Genomic DNA, 26296 nt, shown 5'->3' on the forward strand with positions numbered 1-26296 from the left:
TCTCTGTGATATTATTTTGCACAGATGGGTGAGAATGGAGTGTAGGTGTTAGTAAAGAGATGTCCATGCACATGATAGTATAAGTAGGTACTGAAACGGCCACAGGTGTCCGGGGAGGAGGGCAGGCACATGTGAATCTACATCACTAAATGCCACAAACAGATGCTTACAGGGTAAGTAACATAATCCGTTCAATGGCATGTCTGGCTGTAGATACACATGCTCTGCATAGTCTATAAGGCAGTGCCCTCCAGAAAGTGGTGGCTAATCTGTGGGTGTTGAAGTTGATTGGGAAAGGGTATGCAGCACTGCCTGTCCTACATTTGCTTGGTAATACATCCACACAGTAATGTTTAGTGTAAGTGTGTGGAGTTGACCATGTAGCTGCTTTATAAATCTCAGCTATTGGGATATTGCCCAGGAAAGCCATAGATGCTCCTATCTTGCAGGTAGAGTGTGCTCTAGGAGTTGTGGAAAAAGTTGTTTTAGCTTTGGCGTAACATGTCTGAATGCATTTAAATATCCATCTAGAAATACTTGATTTTGATATGGGATTTTCTATGTGACAGGTCAAAAAAGCCACATAGAGTTGCTTGGTTTTACAAAATGTTTTATTTCTGTCAATCTAATACATTAAATCTCTTTAACATCTAGTGTATGAAGGGCCCTTTCTGCAACTGAATCAGGCTGTGGAAAGAAAACAGGTAAATCAAATGACTTATTTAGGTGGAAAGCGGAAAACTACCTTTGGAAGGAATTTAGGGTTAGTTCGAAGGACTACCCTATCTCTGTGTAGCTGAAGAAAGGGTATTCCAATGTTAATGCCTGTAGCTCACTGACACGTCTAAGTGAAGTGATGGCTACTAAAAAGGCTACCTTCCAAGATAAGAATTGGAGAGGGCAGTTATGCAAGGGTTCGGATGGTGGACCCATAAGTCTGGTGAGTACAGTGCTGAGATTCCAAGCCGGTGCTTGGGGAACACTGGGTGTAATTATTCATTTAAGGCCTTCCATGAATGCCTTAATAACTGGCATCTTGAGCAATGATGAGTGTTGTCTGTTTTGCAGATAGGTAGCTACTGCAGCTAGATGTAGGTGTATTTAAGTGTACACCAGGTGAGAAATGAAATGAAGTAGATAGCAATGTTCTGAAAAGTTGCATCAAATGGGTCAATGTGTTCACCACAGCAGTAAAAGGCAAATCTTTTCCACTCACCGGCGTAGCATGCTCTAATTATGGGTTCACGGGCTTCTTTGAGAATGGTTCTACATACTGGTGGGAGATTCAAATAACTAAATTCTATGACCTCAAGAGCCAAATTGAAAGGTCGAGATCCTTTGGATTTGGGTGCCTGACTTGTCCATGATTATGAGTGAGAAGATTCCAGGCTGAGGGGAAGCTTCTCGTATGGTACTACTGAAAGCTTGAGTAGGGGGTGAACCATGGTTGTCGATCCCAAGTGGGAGCTATCAGAATGAGGGTGAGAGACGTTTGCCTAAACTTCTGAGCCACAAACGGAAGATAGGTGGAAAATCGTAGGCAAATATCTATGACCAGTTCATCCATAGAACATTGCTCTTGGATAGTGGGTGTGGGAGCGTGGAGGTGAAGTCTTGACATTTTTCGTTGTCTGCGGTTGTGAAAAGGTTTATCTGTGCAAACCCCCACTTGTGAAAGTATGGGAGGAGGACTCGGGGTGGAGATCGCACTTGTGGACTTGTTGCTGTATCCTGCTGAGGAGGTCGGCAAAGTTGTTGTCTATCCCTGAGAGGTGTTCTGCTAGCAGGTGAATGTTGTGACATATTGCCCAAAGCCAAATCGTCTGAGATAGGTATGATAACTTTAGGGAGTGTGTCTTCCCCTGTTTTTCTAAATAAAACATGGCAGTTGTGTTGTCCATCCGGACCAAGACAACCTTGTCTTTTAAGTGGGTAAGGGAAGCTTTCAATGCTGGGTGAACTGCCTGAAGCTCTAGGAAGTTGATGTGAAGACTCTGGTGTTTGGTGTCCCAAAGACCCTGAACTTGAGATCTTGTAGATGTGCACCCCATCCTGTGAGGTATGCGTCTGCTGTGTGAATGATCTGGGGAGCAGGGTTGAGGAATGGTCGACCCTTTGATAGGTTTTGTGTGTTCCACCACTGCAGAGAGTGATATGTGCAGCTGTCTACCAGCACTAGATCTTGTAACTGACCCTATTACTATGACCCTTGGCTCGCCAGACAATCCTGTAGCGAGTGCATAAATAGTTTTGAATAGGGTACTAATGCAAAGCAATATGCCATCACCCCTAAGAGTCGCTGAATTGTTCTGACTGTTATGTGCTGATTTGGGTGAAATTGTTGTAGCAGTGCTGTGATGTTCTGAATCCTGGCTGCAGTTATGTAGGCTAATCCCAGTTGTGTGTTGAGAATAGCCCCTAGATATGGCTTAATCTGTGAAGAATGAAGGTGTGATTTTGTACGTTGATTGTAAACCCCAATCAATGAAGAAGTTGTAGAGTAGTCTGAGTGTGTTGGAAGCACAACTGATGTGTATTGGCTTTGATGAGCCAATCGTCCATGTACGTAAGACATGAATACTCGGTCTGCGTAGATGTGCTGCGACTACTGCTAGTCATTTTGTGGACACATGGGGTGCAGTAGTGACTCCAAATGGGAGCGCTTTGAACTGATAATGTTTTCCCGCAATCACAAGGATGAGGTATTTGCGGTGAGCTGGATGTATTAGGATGTGAAAGTAAGCGTTCTTTGAGTCCAGTGCAGACGTAAAGTCATCCTCTTTTAGTAGAGGAATTACATCCTGAAGAGTTACCAAGTGAAAGTGCTCTGAGAGGATGTAACAATTTAACAGTCTGAGGTCTAATATAGGCTGGAATGAGGAAGTAAAGGCAGTATACTCCTAAACCTTGTTGTTCCATAGGAATAAGCTCTATGGCCTTTTTGCAAGAGAACCTGTACTTTTTGTTTGAGCATGGTTTGGTGTTTTATGGAAAGTTTGTCTTCAAGGCGGGATGTTTGGAGGTGAATTGATGAGCTCCATATAACAACCATGTTGAATAATATCCAACACCCACTGGTCTGTTTTCCAGTTGGGAAAGAAACGGTGTAGTCATCCCCTGACAGGTGTTACGTGGTGGGGAGTAATGAGAAATGGGTCACTGTATGGAAGTGGAGGGTGTGGTACGAGGGGAGGCCCACTTCCCACACCCTTTAGAATTATTTCCTCCATATGTGCCTCTGTAATATCCCCTTGAAGGGGAGGGCTGATGCTGTTGCCGATAGAAAGAGGTAGATGTATCTGATGGTGTTGTCTTGGTGCTTTGTTTGTATGTGGCATGCCAAAAGGAACCCCAAGGAGTTGGTGGTTGCACCATCCCATAGATTTGGCAACCTCTGAGTTCTTCTTAATTTCTTCTAATGTTTGATCCACCTGGGGACCAAACAGATGTTGTTCGTCAAAAGGGACATTAAGGAGTGTCTGCTGTACTTCTGGCTTAAAGCCAGATATGTATAGCCAAGCATGCCTATGCAATTTATGCTCCCGGCAGCTGTGTCCGCTGAGTCGAGGGCACATCTGATTGTATTGTTTGAGATTAGTTTACCCTGCTGGACAATTTGGTGGCCTCTTTTGTTGTACTCCTCAAGGAGATGTTGGAGGAGTTCCTCCATTTCGTCACAACAGCCCTGTCACACCTCGCTAACAACCCCTGGGTGTTGGCAATACTTCAATGGTTGGCTGCCTGTGCTGCCACCCTTTTCTCTGAAGTATTATTGGGTTTAGACTCTGTCGGGTGGAGAGGCATCTGCTGATGACAGAGAATTAGCCCTCTCATGGGCATTAGCTACCACCAGTGAGTCTGGGGGGAGCTGGCGCTTGATGTAAAGTGAGTCTGAGGGTGCAGCTTTGTATTTCTTGTCTATTCTTGGTGTAATAATGCATGCCCACACCGGATCTCTACAGATTTCATCTGAGTGATGGCGCATCCCCCTTTAAGATGGGCAGATATTGGCATGCCCTAGTGGTAGAAGAGCGGGTCCCAAAGAGTAGGTCAACATCAATAGGGCCTTTGTGCAAGGAGACCTGCAGCTGCCCTAGCTATTAGCTCCTGGAAGGATGCTGCATCATCCGGGAATGATGGCTTAGCTGATTATAGGTCTGGGGCATTATCCTTGGCGGAGAAGGGGGGTGTCAATGTTGTAGTTGTACCATGGATCTATGGGCTGCTGATCATTGTCATCCCCTCCCCCCGATCCCCAGTGTAAGATTGTGGGAAGCCTTGTGGAATGATGTCTCCTATATCACTAAAAGAGTGATGTAATGAACAAGGTGCTGGTGGTGTTGGTGAGGGAGGTGGAGGAGAAGCAGGTAGAGGTGGCTGTAGAGGACTGGTTGCAATATCCCTTTTCTTTTCGTTAGGAGGTACAGGTAGGTCGATGGCATCCTTAAAAGAAAGCTGGCACATCGATCAAGTAGGCACTGACTGCAATTCCTTTGCCTAAATCCGACCAGTAGAAGGTTAGATGTGTATCTTCTTCTGCTTCGTCTAGAGCCTCTCCTTCATAGGGCCAATTCTGGTGCTGAACTGGATGGGTTTGGTGGCGAACTTGATCTTTGTTTCGGCGCCGAGGTGGGCAGAGCCAAAGCGGCGAAGGCGAGGGTGCTTGGAGCTGATGAGGCAGATGGTCGGCTTGGCACCAAGACTGGTCAGCTTGATGCGGCAGCAGGAGTTTTCGGCTTGGCTTTTGGTGCTGAGGGTGGGGCATCCATAGCAGAACTTCGGTGCCTATCATTGCCTGTTGGCAGTGGTGGCCGGGGAGTCTAATTTCAGTCAGAACCGAATGTCTCTTGGTGGGCTGGACAGGGGCATGGGTGCTCACTGTATGCTGGCCTGAAGGAAGGTCCTACATCTGTTGGCCAAACTCAATTCCGGAGACGGATTCAGAGTCTGGTATGGAAAAAGCTTCTTCTGCTGCTGCTGAGGCCTCATGCAGTCCTTCCTCTGCCTGTTGGCTAAAGATGTTGGGTGTATCTTCAGGTCTTTGCGCTGCATTTCTTTCTGACATGACCAACAGTCCGGCAACATTTTCTTCTATTGAAAAGATCGTCAGCCCTCACAGTTTTCTTCAGTGTGGTTCAGGAGACAGGCACAGGTTGCAAACCTAATGGAGGTCTGTATAAAGGTATTTCGTGTGGCAGTTGGGACAGAATCGAAAGGGAATTCGGTCCGTTAGCAGCGCATCATTGGTCAAAGCAGATGAGATGAGAAACAAGGCTCGAAAAGGCGAGGCCCAAAGCCCGCAACTGGGGAAAGTCGAATTGACAACCTAAGGATTGCTTCTGTTCTCGAAAGATGACGGTGGAACACGATGGAAAACAATACTAAGGGGTATAGAGAGTAACAATAAACAGAAAGGGAGTCCGAAAACGATCTTGAATCGGAGCGCCAAAGAACACGACCAAACCTGATGTTAGAAAGAAAACAATCTAACAATGGAGTTGATGCCCATGCGCAATATCACAGAGAGGAGTGACTTTGCCTCATGACTCGAGAGACTTCTTTGAAGAACAATAACCTGCACACATCCGGACCGAACACTAGATGGCAGGAGTATACAGAGCATGTGTATCAACAGTCACACATGTCATCAAGAAGAAACAGATGGTATTGGGCTGCCTTTAGTTTTTTGTCAATTTGTTCCTTGAGGGTGAGGTTGGTGTCCAGGGTGAATCCAAATGGCATTGGGTAACAGGTGTTTATGTCATTGTGACTTCTGAAGCAAAACGTGGGCTGCATCTCGTTTCCACTGAGCGGCCACCAAGTGCAAGAATCTAGCTAGCCTGCCTTTAACATTCAACAACATTTTCCCCTGACAAGCTCAAACTCAGAAAAAGTACTTTCCAATTGCCCTTAATGGAGGCACCTGGTTCTGTCGTAGGGGGGAGAAGGACCCTGAAATTCCTCCTCCCACTTAGGAGGCACAGCAGCACTGCACTGCATACACAGTAGATGCGCAGACACCGCAGCAAGTTTCCCTGTAGACAGTGGGGCAGGTTCATCACAGATCAGCAGCTATTCTTATGAGGTTTAAGAATAGCTGTCAGAACTGAAGCCTGGCCGTTCCCACACTACTCCGACACTAAATACTCACATACTTCACAGAGGACTTACGGAGAAGAAAATACTCTCCCAGGGGTTGAATTATTTTATTTAAAGCTACATTACCGCATAATTTACTCATACAGATTTCCAACCTCGAGGAAATAAGCATGAGCAAATTCTGACAAGTGAGATTACTGCTTGGAAATCAACAACTGTCAGACCTTTCCAGTAATAAACCCATGATTCTTTGTTCATCGCCTATAATTCAGAAATCTTTTACAAATGTAGGGCTAGTCCTACAGTGGTAGATTATCAGCTTTTTAGCTGGCCTAATGTATTAAAAAAAATATCAGACGGCAGAGAATATAGCTTGTCCTGTAATTCCATGGTTACTAAGGGTCCCTTGAAATAACAGGACACACGAGTCCACATTCTGTCACAGGCAATTGTTCCTTAATCAAAAGAACATAATAATCACTATAATGCAGCACTTAAAAAAAAATATATATATATATATTTAAGTAACTTACCATAAAACAAGCTCAAGGGCTAAAATTGCTAATGCCGCTGTAGTCGAAGTCGCATTGGACACATCTCCACTGTACGTTAACACAACAGCAAAGTTCAAAAGAGTGGCTATAGTTGTCCATGTTGCATAAATTGCAATTCCATTTTGGACCTAAAAAATAATGAAGATATTAAAAGTTTCAATAACATTACGACAAACAGGGTCATATGTATTCTTGTTTATATGAATCCCTAGAGATCCAGCACATATTTTAAATAACTTATTCTAACCGGTAATGGGGTACCAGCTAGTTCATAGTAAACCATGCCTTGAGCCCCTGTCCTTTTATATTTACACACCAGATGGATTATAATCATCTCATCGTAAGCAACATAGCAACATATTTAGGCACATAGTGAGAGGAGCTCGTTTGGAATTCATCACTTGAAGAAATTATCAATGAAAATACGTTAAAGAACAGAATGGAGCAGTGAGCTGTAGCTAAATTCTGTACTTCAATGTCTTCAGTTATGGGTCCCTTATATTTTTGGAACAGTCCATCCAATTTTTGAAATGTGTGAGTGGAGTTTATCCAAATCAGAGAGAGACGACATTCCCACCAACTAAACATCAGATAATATAGTTGATGAAGAGTTTTCAGTAGCAAGGGTTTTTTAACCAAAGAGCTTTTACTAGCCATTTCCTATGGAACGGTGTCAAACTGGAAAATGTGGAGAGGTCATTAAAGAAGAATATTGAAGGATCTAGTTTGATTTTGTGATTTACAACCAACAACAAAAGTAGAGTAACACATTCCTTATGTTCTTGTGCTATGTGGCATGTTACTACGAAATAAGTGAGATTAGCTTGAGAGGACAGCACAGTGAGTTATCTGTCAGATTAATTTTTTGCCTTCCTAGAGGACTCAAATAGCTACACAGTACAATTCTTTGATGAGTGTAAATATTGCTCAGCGTGGGCTGATGTTTTATATACTTCCTAAGTTTACTGAACCAAATTAGGGAGTAGAACTACATTTTCCATCCAGTCCTCTATTTTACTAAACAAGATAAACTCTCATGTGAGATAACAGGTTTTTTTTGTTTGTTGAAGCTTTCTAATTGAATGGGATGGTAAGTTATCCTATTATTTCAAGAATTTTCTATCTCTTGTTTGAGACTTCACCCACAAGTGGCATGAGAGTTTTCTGCAAAATCATATCGTTTCTTTTTGTATGCTGTAATAAAAGTCTTCTATAAAACACTTAATGGACTAACAGAACCACTGTTTATCACTTGGCTTATGGAGCATATATCTTTTTCAATCCACTCTTGCCAATGTAATGGTTTACTTGCACAGCAAGTTTCATTATTGTCCTAAACTCAAGATAGCATGCGTAGTCTGGAGTTTGCTTGCAACTTTGCATGCACATAACACAATGTGGAGTGTGTGGTCTTAACTGTAATCATAAAGCAATTCTGAACTCTAGCCTTATTAGATGTTAATGAAGATTGCAACTAGTAACTGGAGGAGGCCATTTTCTATTGAGCCACAATTGGGCATGTCTGTGGTAATTCTTAAGGTGAAGAAGCCCAAATATTCCATTGACAGTCGGAAGCTTACGTTTTCTGATGGGAAACACTGGGTTGCAATTGACACTCCAGGCAACATCTAATATGTTTTGTTTGAATGACGTATACAATATATAGTTGTAAGGTAGACATAAGCTATTTAAAACATGAAGAATTCCTAGTAAAAAGGTTCATTTACACTGCAGTATGCTTTAACCCACAACTAAGACACAATTTATTCCACCTTGTAAGTTGAACCCTTTCATTACCACTGGGTTACAATCAAATGAGGTACAATCACTGGTGTCTGTAAGTGATATACTGTAATTTGAAGGACCTAGGAATAATGTTTACTTCAAAACTGTATGCACAACAAATAGTGCTTTATGAAAGAGTTAGTATCTCAGAAACACAAATGGACTTATACATTTGGATCTCTAAAATTGCAATGAGAAGGAAATAAATACCTGGCATGCATTCTGAGGCTATAGTTACAGAAGATATTAGGTACAAATATGCCAAAGAAAAAATGGAGTGTAGACAGATTCCTAACTTGAGATACAGAAAGTTTGGTCTCTTTTGAGTGAACAAGGCTGTTGAAAAAGAATACCGTCATTTGCTGCAAGAAGAGTGAATATCCAGCTCTCAAGAGGAAGGGATCTAAGGGTAAACATGTGTAGGGAATGGGTATTAGCTTTAATATTGTATTCTGAACTTCCATTCACTGGATTATAAAATTAACAAAGAACGTGGGATATTGTGATGCGAACACCTGGCAGTCAAATTTGTGTAAATTGGACCCCATTCAAAAATACAATGCAACAAAGGCAATTTCAAAACCTCTGTCTGTTTCCATGTTGTCTTGTTTCCCTCTTGACATCTCAGTTTCTCCTAAATACTATCTTGTGTCTTCAAGTGATTTACTTTGGCACATGATGAACAAGCGACCTGTCTACTTGACCTCAGGTTGCATGCCTTACAGACTCGGCAGGAGGTACTATGTGGGTGAGCATAACTAAAACTGTATTGACATTCTTCTTATGCATGGCCAGCTAGTGTTCTGAATGTCAGGATGCTGAACTGGGGTCTCTAGTTGGCAGAGGTATACATCCTTTTCCAAGTAGGAACCAGGATCCTAGTCTGGGTAAGTCACAACACAATCCAAATTATCCTGTGCCCACCCTCTGGTAGCTTGGCACTGAGCAGTCAGGCTTAATTTAGAAGGCAATGTGTAAAGTATTTGTGCAATGAATCATACAGTAACACAGTGGACACCACAGAAATACACCACACAGGTTTAGATAAATAGATAATATTTATCTGAATAAAATAAAGTAAAAACAACAAAAATCCAAAAAGCACAAGTTGGAATATCACTTTTAAAAGATTTAAGAGTCTCACTCCTTAGAAATTAACAGTAGTTTCTTTGTTACACACAGTGCCTGGGATGCATAAAAAAAAATGATGCACGGAGACCGCAGAGGAGGCGATGCATGGAAAAATAAGGTGTTGCATCAGATTTTCCTGTGCGGCACAGACGGTGCGTCATTTCTTTCCACACTGCAAGGGTTTGTGTAATTTTTGGTGCGTAATCCTGGTTCCTCACTGCGATGTGGGGATATTTTGGCACCCAAGGACGATGCAGTGAAAATCCTTGACGTGCTGGAAAAAGGAGCATGCGCTGCGTTGATCCGGTAGGCAATGCATTGAATTTTCTGTCGCAAGGCAGCCGCTGCATAAAATTCCAGTCGGGAAGTCATGCTGCGTCGTTACGGTCGGCTGCGAAGTGACTTCTCACCCGTGATGCAGGCTTTGCATCGATTTCTGCAGGCGTTGCATCGATTTTCAGTGCACAAGGAGTTTCTTGAAGACATGAAGTCTTCGTTGGCCCTGTGACTTCAGAAACCGGAGTCAAGCTCAATCTAAGCCCTTGAAGAGCACTTCAGGAGGAAGGCAGAGTCCTTCCAGCCGGGTCAGAGGCTAGCAGGGCAACAAGCAGGGCAGCAGTCCTTCTCAGCAAAGCAGTTCAGATGAGTCATTTGGGCAGCCAGGAAGCTCCTCTGACAGGTGTAGGTCCAGAAGTGTCTGGGTTGGTGGGGTCAGAGACCCAGTTTATATACCCCAAAATGCCTTTGAAGTGGGGGAGACTTTAAAGAGTGGTTTTGAAGTGCACAAGTTCCCCTTTCAGCCCAGTCCTGTCTGCCAGGGTCCCTGTGGGGTGTTATCAGTCCTTTGTGTGAGGGAAGGCCACTGGCCTTTGAAATGTAAGTGTGAGACCCTCCAGCCTTCTAGCCCAGGAAGACCCATTCAGTATGCAGATGAATGTAGATGTGACTGAGTGTCCTGTGTTTATTATTGTCTGGGTGGAATGCACAAGGGGAGCTGTCAACCAACACAGACCAGATGTGGACTGGAGACAGGGTGTAAGGCACAGATGGCATTAAGTGCAGAGAAATGCCCACTTTCTAAAAGTGGCATTTCTAAAATAGTATCCAACTTCACCAGTAAGCAGGATTTGCTATTACCATTCTGGCAATACCAAACATGGTAGGGCCTCTCCTTCCAGATCAGAATCTACCACTCAAAAGTGAATGAGGGTAGGTCTAATGCTAGTCTTTGAGAGGAGCAGGACTCAAAGTAGTGGAAAACGGATTTGTGAGGTTTTCACTACCAGGAAATGTAAAACATATAGGTACATGTCCTGCCTTTTACCTACATAGCACTCTGCCCTATGGGTTATCTAGGGCCTACCTTAGGGGTGACGTATGTGAGAAAAAGGGGAGTTTAAGTCTTGGCAAGTAGTTTACAATGCCAAGTCGAAGTGGGAGTATAACTGCACACACAGGCCCTGCAAGGGTAGGCCTGAGACATGGTTAAGGGGCTACTTATGTGAGTGGCACAATCAGTGCTGCAGGCCCACTAGTAGCATTTAATTTACAGGCCCTGGGCACATGTAGTGCACTTTACTAGGGACTTACAGGTAAATTAAATATGTCAATTAGGTATGAGCCAATGTTATCACGTTTTTAGGGACAGAGCACATGTACTTTAGCACTGGTTAGCAGTGGTAAAGTGTCCAGAGTCCTAAATCCAGCATAAATGTGACCCTTCAGAGAGGCCATTTTCCAACAATATACCACTGCATACATCTCTATCACTCTACACAAAATTCCTCCACCCCCTGACTTCAGTGCACTAAATATCAGTGGTGGCAGGCTGGTTGGTCCAAGAGGAGATCCTGCAGAGACAGGAGAAAGAGAAACACTTTGCACTGGATGACGTCCAACTAAGAGACCAAACAAATCTAACCTTGAAAAGGGCCTAAAGCTAATAAAGCTTACCCTGAAATGGACATCTTGTTGGCACAGCAATACCAGTCCGCACCTCTGGTGCTTTCGCCAAGGATCTCCAAATCTACAAATATACAGTCCTCCATTTTGACGGGGCCACAGATATGTCCAAAAAAATGCCAGTGTTGACATCCTAAAGGAGCACAAACCCTGCAACACACTGGAGGCACACTCCCAACTGGATGTTTTGCTTTTTGGACAAATAAAAATTCACAGAGTTCCTTTGAAAACAGAATAGCATGAGATTCTGCACAGTTGCTGGAACCGAGGAAGTGATTGTGCCTCTATATGTAAGAGGATCAATATACTGCTTGTCTGTAAATCATTGTTAAAAAAAAGAAAAGAAAGAAATCTCAAAATACTGACGAAAAAGTAAACATGTATCTTAAGGTATCTCAAAACTGAACACTGAATTTAATATTTTCAATCTTTATAATCAGTATGGTTTATGTTCAAATTTCATGCAAATCAGTACAGAAATTTAAAACGCTTGTTGCATAGAGGACTAGTTGCACATAGTTAAAAGGACATAACATCTTTCTGAGGAAATGTTAAAATTTAAAGAAAACAGCTTACCATTTACTTTGCACATGGATAGGAACTCAAACAAATGATCCAGCCATAAGCTGCACTGGAGCACCCAGGAGCACATTTAATGGCCTCCAGGACATACATATTTTCAGTCACTCTTCTTTCTCAAAGGCAGGTTGAGTGAGTGCTGCAGCCAGCTCTTTCCCAGAGCCATACATTCTGCCTTTGTGTGGCAAGGCCTGGACTTTCATGCAATATTGGAAGGCGTGAGATAAAAGAAAAAGAGTGAGGAGCAACAAGGAGAGTACCGGTGGGCAGGGATGTGAGGGGGAAGCAGCAGGAGAAAGAGCAAGAAAACATGCACTCCCATGAGTTCTCAAAGAAAAAGAAAAAGTAGTTCCCTGATGTAAGCAGTGTAAGAATGTAAGTCAGCCGGACAAAAGGATGGTTAAGCAGCTATGTTTCAAAGAAGGGACACAAACAAGAAGGAATACCACTGAAAAAGCAGCAAGCAAATACGATTGTCAGGAAAGCTGAAAACTGATAAGCAATGGGCTTACCCAAAGCACACTCTAAGTATAAATAATGTGATCAACAGGTCTTCAACAGATAACGAAAAGCTCTGTAGGGCACATCTAAAGGATAGGGGATGGCGTAAAAAAGTTAGAAGAGTGGTCTGGAAAATGGCAGGTGTGCTTAATCTACAGAGGGAAAGCCCACATGCCAGTCAGGCAAGAGGATATCGAAATTCACTCTTTGTGACAACAAATCCCTTGTCACGATTACCTATTGTGGAAGGGAGTAACATATCCACCTCTCCTGCAGTCTTTAATACCTTTTTCAGAGTGAATTTGTCCCGTTACAATGTCACATTGCTGTGAAAGCATAAGACATTTCTCAAATATCCTCCATTATTCGTTTAATTAGAATCGACTCAACATGTCAAAAACACATGGCAATAATCAAAAATCTAAAGCCACTGTGAGTCCTGCGGTCTATCTAGTCACATATATTCATATAACATTCAATGCATCTAAAAGAATCTTAACTTGTTCCCGCAGTTGCCCCTACGCTCTCAGCAATATCTTCTCATATCTACATAAATGTAGACAGCATTGTGGTGAACATTTTCTAACATCAACAATGCATTTCGGTTGTCCACCTTCCTCAGATGATTGCTCCTTTGCGAACTGCACCTATGCTGATTTTGTTGCTGCCTCCCTATAACACTAGTACATATTTCTTCAAGTGTGTAGCAACCCCAGCTCAAATTGTTTTTGTTAACTACCACATACTCCTTTGTCCATGCAGTTCTGCTCTTCCTATGCTGTAGTTCATGACACATCCACGCTCTGAACGTATCACAAGGCAGACATGTTGGTAGTATTTCTTTAACCCCATCGGAGCCACGGACGTAATGGTTATGTCTAGTGGCGAAGTGCTGGGGCGCCACAGCCGTAACCACTGCATCCTGGCACCGGCCCTCAGGGGAAGCGATAGCGCTCCCCCGAAGGCCTACCACCCCCCTCCACTGGCCAGGGATGGAAGGGGAATCGCTTCCCCCTCCACCCCCGACCACCCCCCCAGTGACGTCTGATAACATCAGCACGCAATTGCACGCTGACCTCATTAGAGGTCTCCCACCTTCCAGCGCAATCGGAAGGGAAATGCTTGCATTTGTCTTCCGATCAGAGGGTGGAGGAGATCGGAGAGGCATGAAAGGAAAGGAAAGGCTATTCCTGTGTCTCTGAGCATTTCTGCAGCACGATCGCATAGTGATAATGCGTCAGAAATGCCCACTCGACACCAGGGAGTATGTTTTTTAATACATAAACAATGAAGAGGAGCGACCCCTTGGGAAACGGTCACTCCCCTGGGGACATTTTTTTTAAGGCAGTTTCTGCCCCCCTTGGAGGCAGATCGGCCTATTTTAATTGGGCTGATCTGCTCCCATGGGGGGCAGATGCCACTAGGCACTAGGGATCAGTTTTTTTTTTTTTTACAGATGGTGAGCGACCCCTTAGGCAAGGTGTCCCCCCTGGGGGGCAAATTTATTCTAGGCCATTTTTGTCCCCCTTGGGGGCAGGTAGGCCCTTTTTTTATTAGGCCAATGGGGCAGAAACCACTAGACACCAGGGATTTTTTTATTGTGCCAATTTCATGCAAGCGGGGCGACCGCTTAAGCAAGGGTCGCTCCTCTGGAGGGCAATTTTATTTTAGGCCATTTGTGCCCACCTTGGGGGCAGATCGGCCTATTTTTATTAGGTCAATCTGTCTCCCAAGGAGGGCAGAAACCAATAGACACCAGGGATTTTTTTTATTGCGCCAATTTCACGCAAGGGGAGCGACCCCTTAGGCAATGGTCGCTCCCCTGGGGGCAATTTTATTTTAGGCCATTTCTGCTCACTTGGAGGCAGATCAGCCTACTTTTATTAAGCCAATCTGCCCCAAACCACTAGACACCAGGGATTTATTTTTATTTTTTTACAGATGGGGAGCGACCCCCTGGGTAAGAGTCGCTCCCCTGGGGGGCAATTTTATTTAAGGCCACTTGTACCCCACTTTGGGGCAGATTGACCTATTTCTATTGGGCCCATCTTCCCCCAAAGGGGGCAAAACCACTTAGGCACCAGGGATTGGTTTGTGTGTTTTGTTTGTGGGGGGGCAGCCCATTGGGCAAGGTCGCTCCAGATGGGGGCACATTACTGCCATTTCTGCCCCCCCCCCCCCCTTGGGGGCAGATCAGCCTATTTTTGGAAGGCCCATCTGCCCCCATGGGGGGCAGAACACCCACTAGTCACCAGGGAAGAATTGTTTTAAAAAAAGAGGGTTGGGGTATAGCCATACCCCACTACAAATAAATGGGGACAAAGTTAATCTGCCCACCGGTGGGCAGATGGGGCAATTACCCTGATCCACTTCCCGGGGGGGGGGGGGGCAGAAAGCCTACTAGATGCAGGGAATAAAAAAAAAAGAGACACTAGTGGGGTGGTGGCTACCAACCAATAAGGGCATGGTTATGCCCCCACCCCTACTGAAGGGGGTAACAGTCTTTCAGCTCTCCCCCCACACACTAAAAGATCTTATCCCAATGGCAAGCAAGAGGACATTTGATTATTTGGGGTTTTGGTTTTACATTTGGGCAATGACAGCGTGGCTAACTCTCAAAATCATCCCACTTGGAGTGGTGAGGGCTGCACTTTTTGGACTTTGGAACGCTGCCATCTAGAAAAATCTATGAGACCTAGACACATACATCTGGTTGAGTCCAGGGAGGTGTGCTTCACATGCACCCCACGCCATTTTCTTACCCACAATGCCCTGCAAACCTCCAACTTTGCTTGAAATCACACATTTTCCCCCACATTTTTGTGATGGAACCGTCCAGAATCTGCAGGAATCCACAAAATGCCTACCACGCAGCATTGTTGCATCTATACCAATAAAAATTGTGCCCCACTTGTCAACCTAAAAAATTTATTTTTCAAACTGCCCTTTTGGACCCGCTTTGGTTCCCCCTCAATTTTGACATGTTTTTGGCTCTTCCCTGTCACAGGCACTTGGCCCACCTACACAAGTGAGGTATCATTTTTATCGGGAGACTGAGGAGAACGTTGGGTGGTAATTTGTGCCTGTGTGGTGATCCCACACAGAATTGTGGGGAAAATGTGATTTTTTAAACTAAATTTGATGTCTGCTGAGGATTCTGGGGAATCCACGCAAGTCATACCTCCCTGCCCTGGACTCCCTCTGGTGTTTAGTTTTCAGAAATGTCTGGGTTTGGTAGGCTTCCCAAGATGGCTGGTGAGCCCAGGATCAAAAACGCAGGTGCCCTCCCCTGCAAAAACAGGTAGTTTTGTAATTGATAATTTTGATGTGGCCACGTAGTGTTTTGGAGCATTTCCTGTTGCGGGCACTAGTCCTACCCACACAAGTGAGGTACCATTTTTATTGGGAAACTTAGGGGAATGCTGGGTGGGAGGAAGCATGGGAGGAAGTTTGTGGTTCCTCTCAGAATCCAGAACTTTGCAGCATCGAAATGTGAGGGAAAAGTGTTGAGGTTTGCAAAGGATTCTGGGTAACAGAACCTGGTGGGAACCCCACAAGACACCCCATCCTGGATTCCCCTGGTGTCTAGTTTAAAAAAATGCACAGGTTGGGTAGGTGTCCCTAGGTTTCGGATGAGCTAGGGGCCAAAATCCACAGCTAGGCACTTTCCAAAAAACACACCAGATTTTAATGTAAAAATGTGATGTGTCTATGTTGCGTTTCCTGTCACGGGCACTAGGCATACCCACACAAGTGAGGTACCATTTTTATCAGGAGACTTGGGGGAACACAAGATAGAAGAACAAGTGTTATTGCCCCTTCTTGTCTTTCTCTACATTTTTTTCTTCCAAATGTAAGACAGTGTGTAAAAAAGATGTCTATTTGAAAAATGCCCTGTAATTCACATGCTAGTAAGGGGACCATGGATTTCAGAGATGTGCAAATAACCGCTGCTTCTGAAAAGCTTATCATTTGCCCATTTTGGAAATACAACGCTTTCCTTGATACCTATTTGTCACTCTTTATATTTCACCAAATGAATTGCTGTATACCCGGTATACAATGAAAACCCATTGCAGGGTGCAGCTCATTTATTGGCTCTGGGTACCTAGGATTCTTGTTGAACTTACAAGCCATATATATCCCCGCAACCAAAAGAGTCCATCAGACATAACAGTATATTGCTTTTAAAAATCTGCCATAGCTGGAAAAAGTTATAGAAGAAAATGTTATATTATTATTATTTTTATTTTATCTGTTACTTTCTGTAAGAAAACCTTGAAGGATCTACAAAAATAACCCCTTGCTGAATTCAGAACTTTGTCTATTTTTCAGAAATGTTAACTGACCGGGATCCACCAATGGTTTCACATTCATTTCTGTCACTAACTGGAAGGAGGCTGAAAGCACAAAAATGGTAAAAATGGGGTATGCCCCAGTAAGATGCCAAAATTGTGTAGAAAAATGTGGTTTTCTGATTCAAGTCTGCCTGTTCCTGAAAGCTGGGAAGATGGTGAACTTAGCACTGCAAACCCTTTGTTGATGCCATTTTCAGGGGAAAAAACACATGCTTTCTTCTGCAGCCTTTTTTTCCATTTATTTTAAAACTAAATGTTTGCTGTATTTTGGCTAATTTCTTAGTCTCCTCCAGGGGAACCCACAAACTCTGGGTATCCTTAGAATCCCTAGGATGTTGGAAAAAAAAGGACGCAAATTTGGCGTGGATAGCTCATGTGGACAAAAAGTAATGAGGGCCTAGGCGTGAACGACCCCAAAAAGCCAAAAAAAGGCCTAGCACCTGAGGGGGGAAAAGGCCTGGCAGCGAAAGGGGTTAACCAATGTTTATATATGGTAACGGTCACGGTGGGACAATCCTATGCTGTTGTTCTTGATATGCCCCTGCACCTATCGTAACAAGTCTGCCCTATTCTTTGACCTAGGTTATGTTTGTTTCTCACTGATCTTCACATAGGAAACACGTATATCAACAACTACATTCATTAGTTCCTTGAAACAAGTGTTTTGATAAGCAGCGCAGCTCTAATCAGGGCACCACATCCTTTCCACGATGTGTACCATAGAGAAAAGGGATTTGCAGTCATTAATATATAGCAAATATGGTTTGTTGCTGCCAGATGCAAAGTCACGAAACTCAGTCACATAAAACGTTATAAAAAAAGACGGGAGGTGAGATTTTGAAAGCATCAAACTTGACTGAAGAAAAGGTATGATAGCTAATGACTACAACATAACTAGACAATGAGAAAGGGTCATTGAGAACATTAACAAATGTGGGATACATTTTAATGGAATTGACTACAAGAAAAAATTTGACAGTATTAACTATGTACAACTTGCAATGAGACATCATCTAGAGTATTGTATCCAATTCTGGAGGCAACACCGCCAAAATGACAGACAATATTGGAAAATTTGAAAGGCATCTTAGAGACAGATCCTCATTTCCAAAGGAAATTAACTTTGTTCTGGAGACAAGCATTTTCCAGAGGTAGAGTGTTCTTACATTTAGATACTGCAGCATGGGATCAGAGGTAGAGAGATAAGACACTGTAAAGGACTGGGCACTGAGAAGGTCTGTTGAGTCCCCTTTGTGACTGCCTGTGCTTAATTTGTGCTTGTTGTTTCCAGTGCTGAGCACCGGCACTTATTTTTGAGGGCCGGTGCTTATTCTTCTGCCTCAAGCATTTGCTGCGAGCAACAGAGACATATGGGACAGACGAAGGAAGAGAAAAACGAAAAAGCGTCACAAAGGGGAAAGGCAGAAAGCTGTAAGAGTGACTGAAGGGGCGGGGAGTGGCTGTAAATGGATTGAAGACCCCCAGGATGGCTTCAGGATTACACTGTCTCAGTATTCCGTGTTCGCACATTTAATTGCAGCAGCCGCATGTTTAAGAGGAGGGCTTTGGGCACCGCCATGTTTTTATTGACAAATTAAGCAATGGTCTGAGGAAAGGGTGAGTCCTCCCAGCACCCTGCACAAAGCAGTACAAGTGAAAGTTCTCAAATGTCTCCTTAAGAGTGTACCAGGTAGAAGGAAAAAGGAGCAAAAAGGGTCCTTGGAAATCATGAAGCACCTGACTGCAGATGAAGAGGAGGTGAGGACATTGGTAGACTGCTCTGCTGTTATGGCAGAGTAAGTGCAGCAGTTGGGGGTGAGGTGTGTGTACTTGAAGGACGGTATCTGTTCATGTGTGTGTGTATAGGTGTGCAGGGCCGGCTTTAATGCTGGTGGCGCCCAGTGCAACAATAATTTTTGCCCCTATTCCCCCGCCCCCTCCCCCAACCAATGACCTCCTCCTTGGATTCCGTCACTACCACCAGGAAAAAGTGCCCATCATCTGTCCATAACCTGTCTCTCACATACATTTCATTTGTTTTACAGCACTGGTGAAGGATGGCTTTACTAATGAGAATGCACATCTACCCAAACAAACCCTTTTTAGCAACATTAGGAATAGATAATTAAAGATTGGGGAAAAACGTAATGTCATAACCTGTTTTATGCAGTTTGCATGCAGCTCTTTGATGACAGTTCGTAACAGCCACTGTTCTATTTTAGTGTTTCTTATGAACTGCGGTAATAAAAGGATCTCTGTGACAAAAGCATTAATCCACTTAGCTATCCCTGTAAAATACAGATCTGTGATCTGAGCAAGGGACCCACGTCTGGGCATACCCTTCCCACTTAGGGCAACTTTAGCAACACAAAAGGATGATGGACGGAGTGCTAAACAATGCAAACACTCACCCCCAGTTTTGTGATGTTGCTTTGTGTGCCCTAAGTGGCAGGGGAATGCCCAGACGTGGGTCCCTTGCTCGCTGCGCCACTGGATTCAAGCTAGCCTGGCTGATGAAGGGTGATACCCTGAAACCAGTCCCAGGATGCTTATTTCCTGTCCAGGGAGGACCTGGCCTACCAGTTTGGGCTGGACTGTTTCCATGGGGAACAGGGTCAAGACTGATTTGCATATGGCTGGGTCCAAACTGGGGTGACATTGCGAGCGATATAACAATGGATTAAACCCAGATCTGTGACTGGGGGTGAGTGTTTGAAAAGTTTCAACACTCTGTTCATTTTATTTTGTTTTGTGATGTTGCTATGTTTGAGATCCAAACACATTATAATAAAATTATAAAGCCAGTATTCAGGACAAAAAAGTGGAAATATCAAGATTTTGTTTGAGCAAACTGAGCCTTTTAATGCAAAATGAAAAGCCTGTATTTTCAGAAAAAGGTGGGCCAGTTTTTGGTGCCAAAATGGCTGCAATATTGAAATAGATGTATAACTTTTGATTTTTCCATCCTGCATCTTAACATTTAAACTATACTCTGTGGAAGGGGGTAGGGAAGAAAAACAACTTTAAGTGGGCTGTAGAAAGGAAGAAAGGTGCCATAAGGATTTTAAAATGATAGGACAGGTAAAAATGGATACCCAGTTTTTTTAAATGTAACTGTAACACTAAGGGGGTTATTCTAACTTTGGAGGAGTGTTAACCCGTCCCAAAAGTGACGGTAAAGTGACGGATATACCACCAGCCGTATTACGAGTTCCATAGGATATAATGGACTCGTAATACGGCTGGTGGTAAATCCGTCACTTTTCCGTCACTTTTGGGACGGATTAACACCTCCTCCAAAGTTAGAATAACCCCCTAAATGTATGTAGCAAATTCTGAAAAGTGCGGTTTTTCCGTATTATTTCAAGTTTTCTTGGGCAAGGTATGCTACTTACGCCCCTATGGTGTGTAAAGGTTGGTTGGCATATGATGAAAGTATTAGATTATTTAATTAGCGCCTCTTCCTTCAGAGCCTCTGGAATTTTAGCTAATTTATGCAGACATCGTACTTATAAATGCGCCATTTTAAAAATGTTTGCAGTGGGAGACATTGCCCCAGAAGATATCATTCAGTTTGCTTTATGATATTTGGAGTGAGCACTTAGGCCTCACCACTTTTAAAGTTCATCAGCCAGCACTGCTAGTGTTTACCCGAAGTAGTGGCCACTGCAGGAAGCAAGGGCCAACCAAATGGTACATTGTATGAACATTTTGTTCATGCAACTAGCAATGGAAAACACTGATTAAGGCCCTCACTACTTCTCCATTGTAATTATGATGCAGGCAGACACCAGCATTGGAATTACACATTATGCATTTGGAACCTACAGGCATTTGTTTTTCCCTGAGCACATTTTGCCTGGTTATATATGATGAAATGTGCACAGGGACAAAAAAAACAAAATGGGTGAAAAAGTGGTGGAAACCGGAGTGTTATTCTCAATTTAGGAAGTCAAACCTTAGAGTCTTTCTGGAATTTGGCCCTGGGGATGCTGACCCTCACAGTATCAGCCTCTTCGAGGGGAAACTGCACCAGTTTCACCTTCTGCCTTAGAATCAAGCCCTGAGTGGGAATGAGGGAGCTGCAAGGGCACGGGAGGAAGAAACTGGATATGCAGGGACTAATGTAGATTTCCCCAGTCTACCAGGCAACTCTGTTATTTTGGTTCAGGGAACCAGGACGTCCTTGGCTGTAGGCAAACTATTTGTGTTCTATATAGCCACCTCTATCCCTACATAGTCTGTCCATCCCACACAAAACACATGTACCTCACCATGCACAAAGGATAGGGACTATACAAATTGGCCTAACTGCTCAACCAAGCTGCCATAAAACTTAGAGCATTAGGTGGTCTAGTTTTTACCTCTGTAAACCAAGGTGGGGCCGCCTGGACTCTCTGCACAGTACACATCATTCTTGGGCACTATACAGAGAGCCAGCCTCCTACAAAAGCTAGTGTGCCCTCTCTCTTCAAAGTGTATGTCTGAAAAGGCCCGTGCTCCTAAGGCTATAACCAGCTGCCATCAACTACCAATAGTATTCACCCTCTACAGGTTAGGTGCTGGGTAGTAGTACCTTTTTACCTCCACATGTAGCTACTTTCTGTTCAGTAATTTCTATATGAGTTGAGTTTCCCAATGTTGTGCATTTGGATTTAATGCATCACACTCACACTGTACCCTTTCTATGCATGATTTCTGAGCATGCACAAAAAATCGACAAATTTACACATGATTTAGACACATTACTCCATCACCACCAAGGAATGTATGTTACCTAGTTCTACCTATTTGCCCCTATTTGCCCTGGAGCACAACAGGGGCCCTGATGGGTAACATTCAACTCAAACCGATAATGCTCAAACTGATAACTTCCAGAAAGCATAATTAAGTGCCCATGGAGTATCTTTAAATATCTGTAAACATTTTATTTGTCACAAACCAGCATCCATGCTAGAAAATAAGCCCAATATGATAGTGATTGTTTGGTGTTACCATAACTATAACGTATTCATGCAAATTGACATAGAATATTTCAAGTACTTCAAGCAAGTCTGCACCTCCAGGCAGAACCAGGCTACGTTAGATTCAAGAGAAGCCCGAACACTGCCCATTGACTGAAGTCCCATCAAAGCAATCAATAACAGCAACTGAGGGATGACAGAAAGGAAATAACTCCCTAAATAAATCTAATTTCTGACTTCTGGCAATCGTCCTTATTCAACTGTTCTGTAGTTCAATTTGTGCCACTGGTTGAGGAGCAAGACTGATTTTTCATCATCAGAATTTGACCCAGAGCATGAGAGAGAAACGCAGAAGCAGGAGAAAGAAGGAGGAAGAGAAAGACAAGAAAGAAGCAATAAACATAGAAAGTAGAAATGAAAACACGCACTGGCATGGTCAATAGGTCTCGCCTTCAGCAGACCAGTTGGCTGAACAGCGTGGCAAAAAGAGAGTTTTTTTTTTTTTTATTCATGCAAAAAAAATCAAATATAGGGATATGTCATCATACTTGCGCGCCTATGCATCATGATGCTAGGTTGGGTGGCGTGATGTAGTACATGCACACATGCATCACCACACATGCGCATATAGCAAGATGTGATCACCATTTTTTTCTACTTACCGTTCCTAGATGGAGGACGCCAATCGTGGAGCAGTAAACAAAAAGAAAGTCAAATGTACACTAAAGTACATACATAAAAAGGAGCAGCCTAACAGCGCATTAAAGCAGCCGGACCCTCCTAACCATTTTTTAAAGCATTTTTTTGATAAGCACAGCGGGAGGGATGGTCAAACAACAGAGCAGCAGGTGGGGAGGAGACACAGGGGGCAACAAGTGGTGGGGAGTGAGTGAGCAACAGAGGAGCATGAGGCGAGAGGAGCAATAAATGTAATAAAAGAAAAAAAGAAGAAAAGAAAAGGCAACTATATAGGAAGGGTGAGGAGGCTGTAACACGGTGCGAGTGGGGTGGAGTGGGCATTTGGGGGAAGCAGCACATGAAGAGAGAGTGAGAAAGAACATGCCGACAATCCCACAAAGTTATGAAAAAGAAAGAAAATGTAGTATGCAAGCAGTGGAAGGATACAGGTCATCCAATTAAAAGAGCTGTAAAGAAACAGTGCTCCAGGGGAGGGAAAACATAAGAAGGGGAGCCATTAAATAAGAAGCAAGTAAATGAGATTGCCAAGAAAACCCATGCCAAGCAATGGGCTGGCCCAAAAACCCACAAAAAGTATTGGTGTAGGTCACAATAGGCCTTCTTGACAACATACCCCTAAAAGCTGTCTGTAGACGAGGCCTAAAAAGTGAGATAAAGAAACAGGAAGTGTAGGGTGGTGGAAGAAAGGTGCATGGGTTGGATTTATGACTAAACTTTCTTGGTAATAGGCAATCCTGGTATTCAGCAATGGGTCACAAGTAAAACATTGGACACCTGCACACATATATTTTGTTTAATTCAACCAATCTATGTGAAGTAGCTAAAGGTGTGGATCTGCACACAATCTAAATATGCAAAAAATAAAGGGGAACTTACGAAAATTCGGATAAGCCAAAGATCCACTTTTTTAGACTTCTGCAGCCACATGCCATTAATATACAGAGCGCGGTAAGAGATGATGAGGACACAGTAGTTCGTGAAGGCAATAAATGCCAGGAACACCAGGGCGGGAATGATATACCTGTAAAAGAAGAAGTGCAACAATAGGTGCATGGAGGTAGTGTGACATTTCCACTATAAAGGCAATATCAACAGAATTAACCAGGGTTACAGTGTTTGAGAGCTGAGAAGTGCTGCTAATGTTCCATCAAAAGCACCGCACTGTTCACAAAAGTTCAGGTACTTGACCATAGGAGCAGCTCTGCTGATAAGTGCTGGTATTGTCCAAATGAATGAGTGGCAGCACTGCAGATCAATATAGATGCCACTGCCCCCTTAAAAGCTGCGGTATCGTGTCTTAGAGGTGTATAAAATGTCAGCATGCCACTGGATGCAGATGTTCTTGGGTTTTTGAGGATGACAGGTGGTCACAAGGTGAACAGTAATTTTTCATAGCTTTCCTGAATAGACAGTAATTCCCAGAAGGGGCACGGGGATGGAGTGTCCCAACACCAAGATAGCCCACCTCCTCTGCTGGTGTTTTTAGGACTTACGTGCCGACAGCGTATGCAATGTCACTGAGAGGGCTATTGTTTACAATAATGGCCTTGGACTCTGCCCACTGCTTACCATTCATTGGCTTTATTGTTACTCTTCTTTGCTGCCTCCTAATTGGCAAGCATGTGTCGGGAGTCACTTCTTTTTCTTTCTCTGGAGCATGGACTATACACAGGTTGCTTCTGCTTGATTAGTGTCCGTCCGCTGCTTGTGCTGTATTGCTGTGTTTAAGGTACTATTTCATTGTCTGTGGTGCTTCTACCCGCTCCTTCACACCCATTCTCAGGGTTGCTTCTTCTCCTTTCCACCTACCTCTTCTCTGTAATGATTCTTCCTCCCACACTCCCCTTCTCCACGTTGATTCTTCGACTACTACCTTTACTTTTAGCCAGGGTGCACAGCCACACTGCTGTACAACATGGCTAAAAGAACTTGGCAAAGCCAATAACTCTTGCATAGGCGAGACGTGCTAGCTTTGCCAATGCTTGTTTTAGTTTCGAACTGTGAAACGGAGTTTATTTGTGTGACATGGGTTTTTAGGTGGTAATACTGTGGTATATATGCAAGAGCGAAGGAGGAGCTAAGTTACAGGACAGTAACACTCAAAGTATGTATTATTTAGCAAAAGCATGCTTTGCAGAGCAAAAATACTCCATGCTTTTCCACAGATTACCCCCTCTCGCTACGCCTGGTCTAGTATTTCTGGAAAGGGTATCTCACAAACCTACCTGTTGATGAGTATGTTAGCCTGGTTCTCCTGTTTGGATGGAACATGCCTTTCCAAGGCAGTCCAAGAGCAAGTTGCAACTTCCAATCTAAAGCATCAACCTTGGTTTGTCTGAGAATACCTTTCTGCAGCTCATCATGCAGGCAGAATATAGCACAAGACGAGAGCAGGCTGTATTATGAAGCCAGCTCAACATGCACGTTTAGATGCCTGAGAAAGGCCAGTATTTCTGAAGGGCAGCTTCAATGTCTCTTTCCTGAGCCTGCGCTGTGTCATATTCGAGTAAACCGGCCATCCCTGGGTTAATGAGAACCAACTAGCTTCGGAGCACTGAGTGCTTGAGTTCCATCAACTACGCCATCATCAGTCCTGCTGGAGAGGGCCTGTGGCTGCATCCTTTTTTTTCATGTTGTTTTGAAAAAGTAACAGAAAAGATTAAACGAAAAATGTCAATACAAGTAAAGAAAATATAAATAAAATCAATTAAATTTGTGTAGGGTACAACAATCAAGATCGTAAAAAGGAGGGAGGTGAGTGCGTTTCAAGTTACTAGGTTACTATCCTTAACATTGTCCAGCCAACCTCAGCCACTTTTTAATTCTAACAATTGAAATCCCCATACCAGAGAGGTACATTAAAGTTTTCCACCAAAAGCAATAGGTCGGCAGTTTCTTTTTCCAAACCAATATTTGACTATGCTAAACATCGCAATAAAAATTGCTCTACATACCACCCCTTCCAGTTCTGAAGGTATTTCATTTGAGTACCACAAGAAAAATTAATTTATTAGAGGGTGATAGACAAATGAGGGTCAGGGAGGATAATTCCTTAAAAGTGTGCATCCAGAATTCCAGAAACATGACGCATAATGCGAACATGTGGATCAAATCAGCATTACCAGGATCAGAGTGAAAACAGCAGGATTTCGATTTATAATCCTTCTAAGTTATTTTTTTTCTGGCTACTGTACACATTGTGAATTAATATAAAACACTTTACCTTAAGGTTAATTGTGTTCATTACTTTGTGGCCACCGAAAATGTTGTTTTTGAAATCCTTACAATAGTTTAATGTAATTTTCCCATCCAGCTTTTAGCCATAGGCAGCACGTTATACTCAATCCTTGTTTACAATATATTATACAGACCTTTAATTGGCTATATGTGAGAATATCGTACAAAATATTATTGTCTCATATATTGAGCCATAAAAATTGTCTTCAAGATACCGAATATGTTCCTAAACTCCCGAAACGGACAGAGAATAGAATCACTAAAATGTTACCCAGCCCATTACTTGATGGGGGATCAACACCAAGCAGTCATGCCTGAGTAGCTAAAAACTGACCTTATCCCATAGTAGAGTATATTTAGTAAATTTTGCTATAGCAACATTTTTAACCACTTAGGCCCGCTGTGTACAGACATCCATTGTTTCAAT

The 26296-nt window shown here is 43.3% G+C and overlaps 1 protein-coding gene across 3 annotated transcripts in view; it reads right to left on the reverse strand.

The window, feature by feature from the left end:
- The window catches only part of LOC138295746 (uncharacterized), a 401349-nt gene that overhangs the window by 31720 nt on the left and 343333 nt on the right, over positions 1 to 26296 (reverse strand). For all 3 annotated transcript variants that reach the window (XM_069234243.1, XM_069234245.1, XM_069234244.1), the window contains 2 exons: positions 23509 to 23653; positions 6633 to 6781 (listed from right to left, as the gene is read on the reverse strand). In XM_069234243.1, the coding sequence (XP_069090344.1) occupies positions 6633 to 6781; positions 23509 to 23653 (294 nt within the window). The remainder of the gene's footprint in view (positions 1 to 6632; positions 6782 to 23508; positions 23654 to 26296) is intronic.

This window comes from Pleurodeles waltl, chromosome 5 (assembly GCF_031143425.1).
Source record: "Pleurodeles waltl isolate 20211129_DDA chromosome 5, aPleWal1.hap1.20221129, whole genome shotgun sequence".
Classification (NCBI taxonomy): Eukaryota; Metazoa; Chordata; class Amphibia; order Caudata; family Salamandridae; genus Pleurodeles; species Pleurodeles waltl.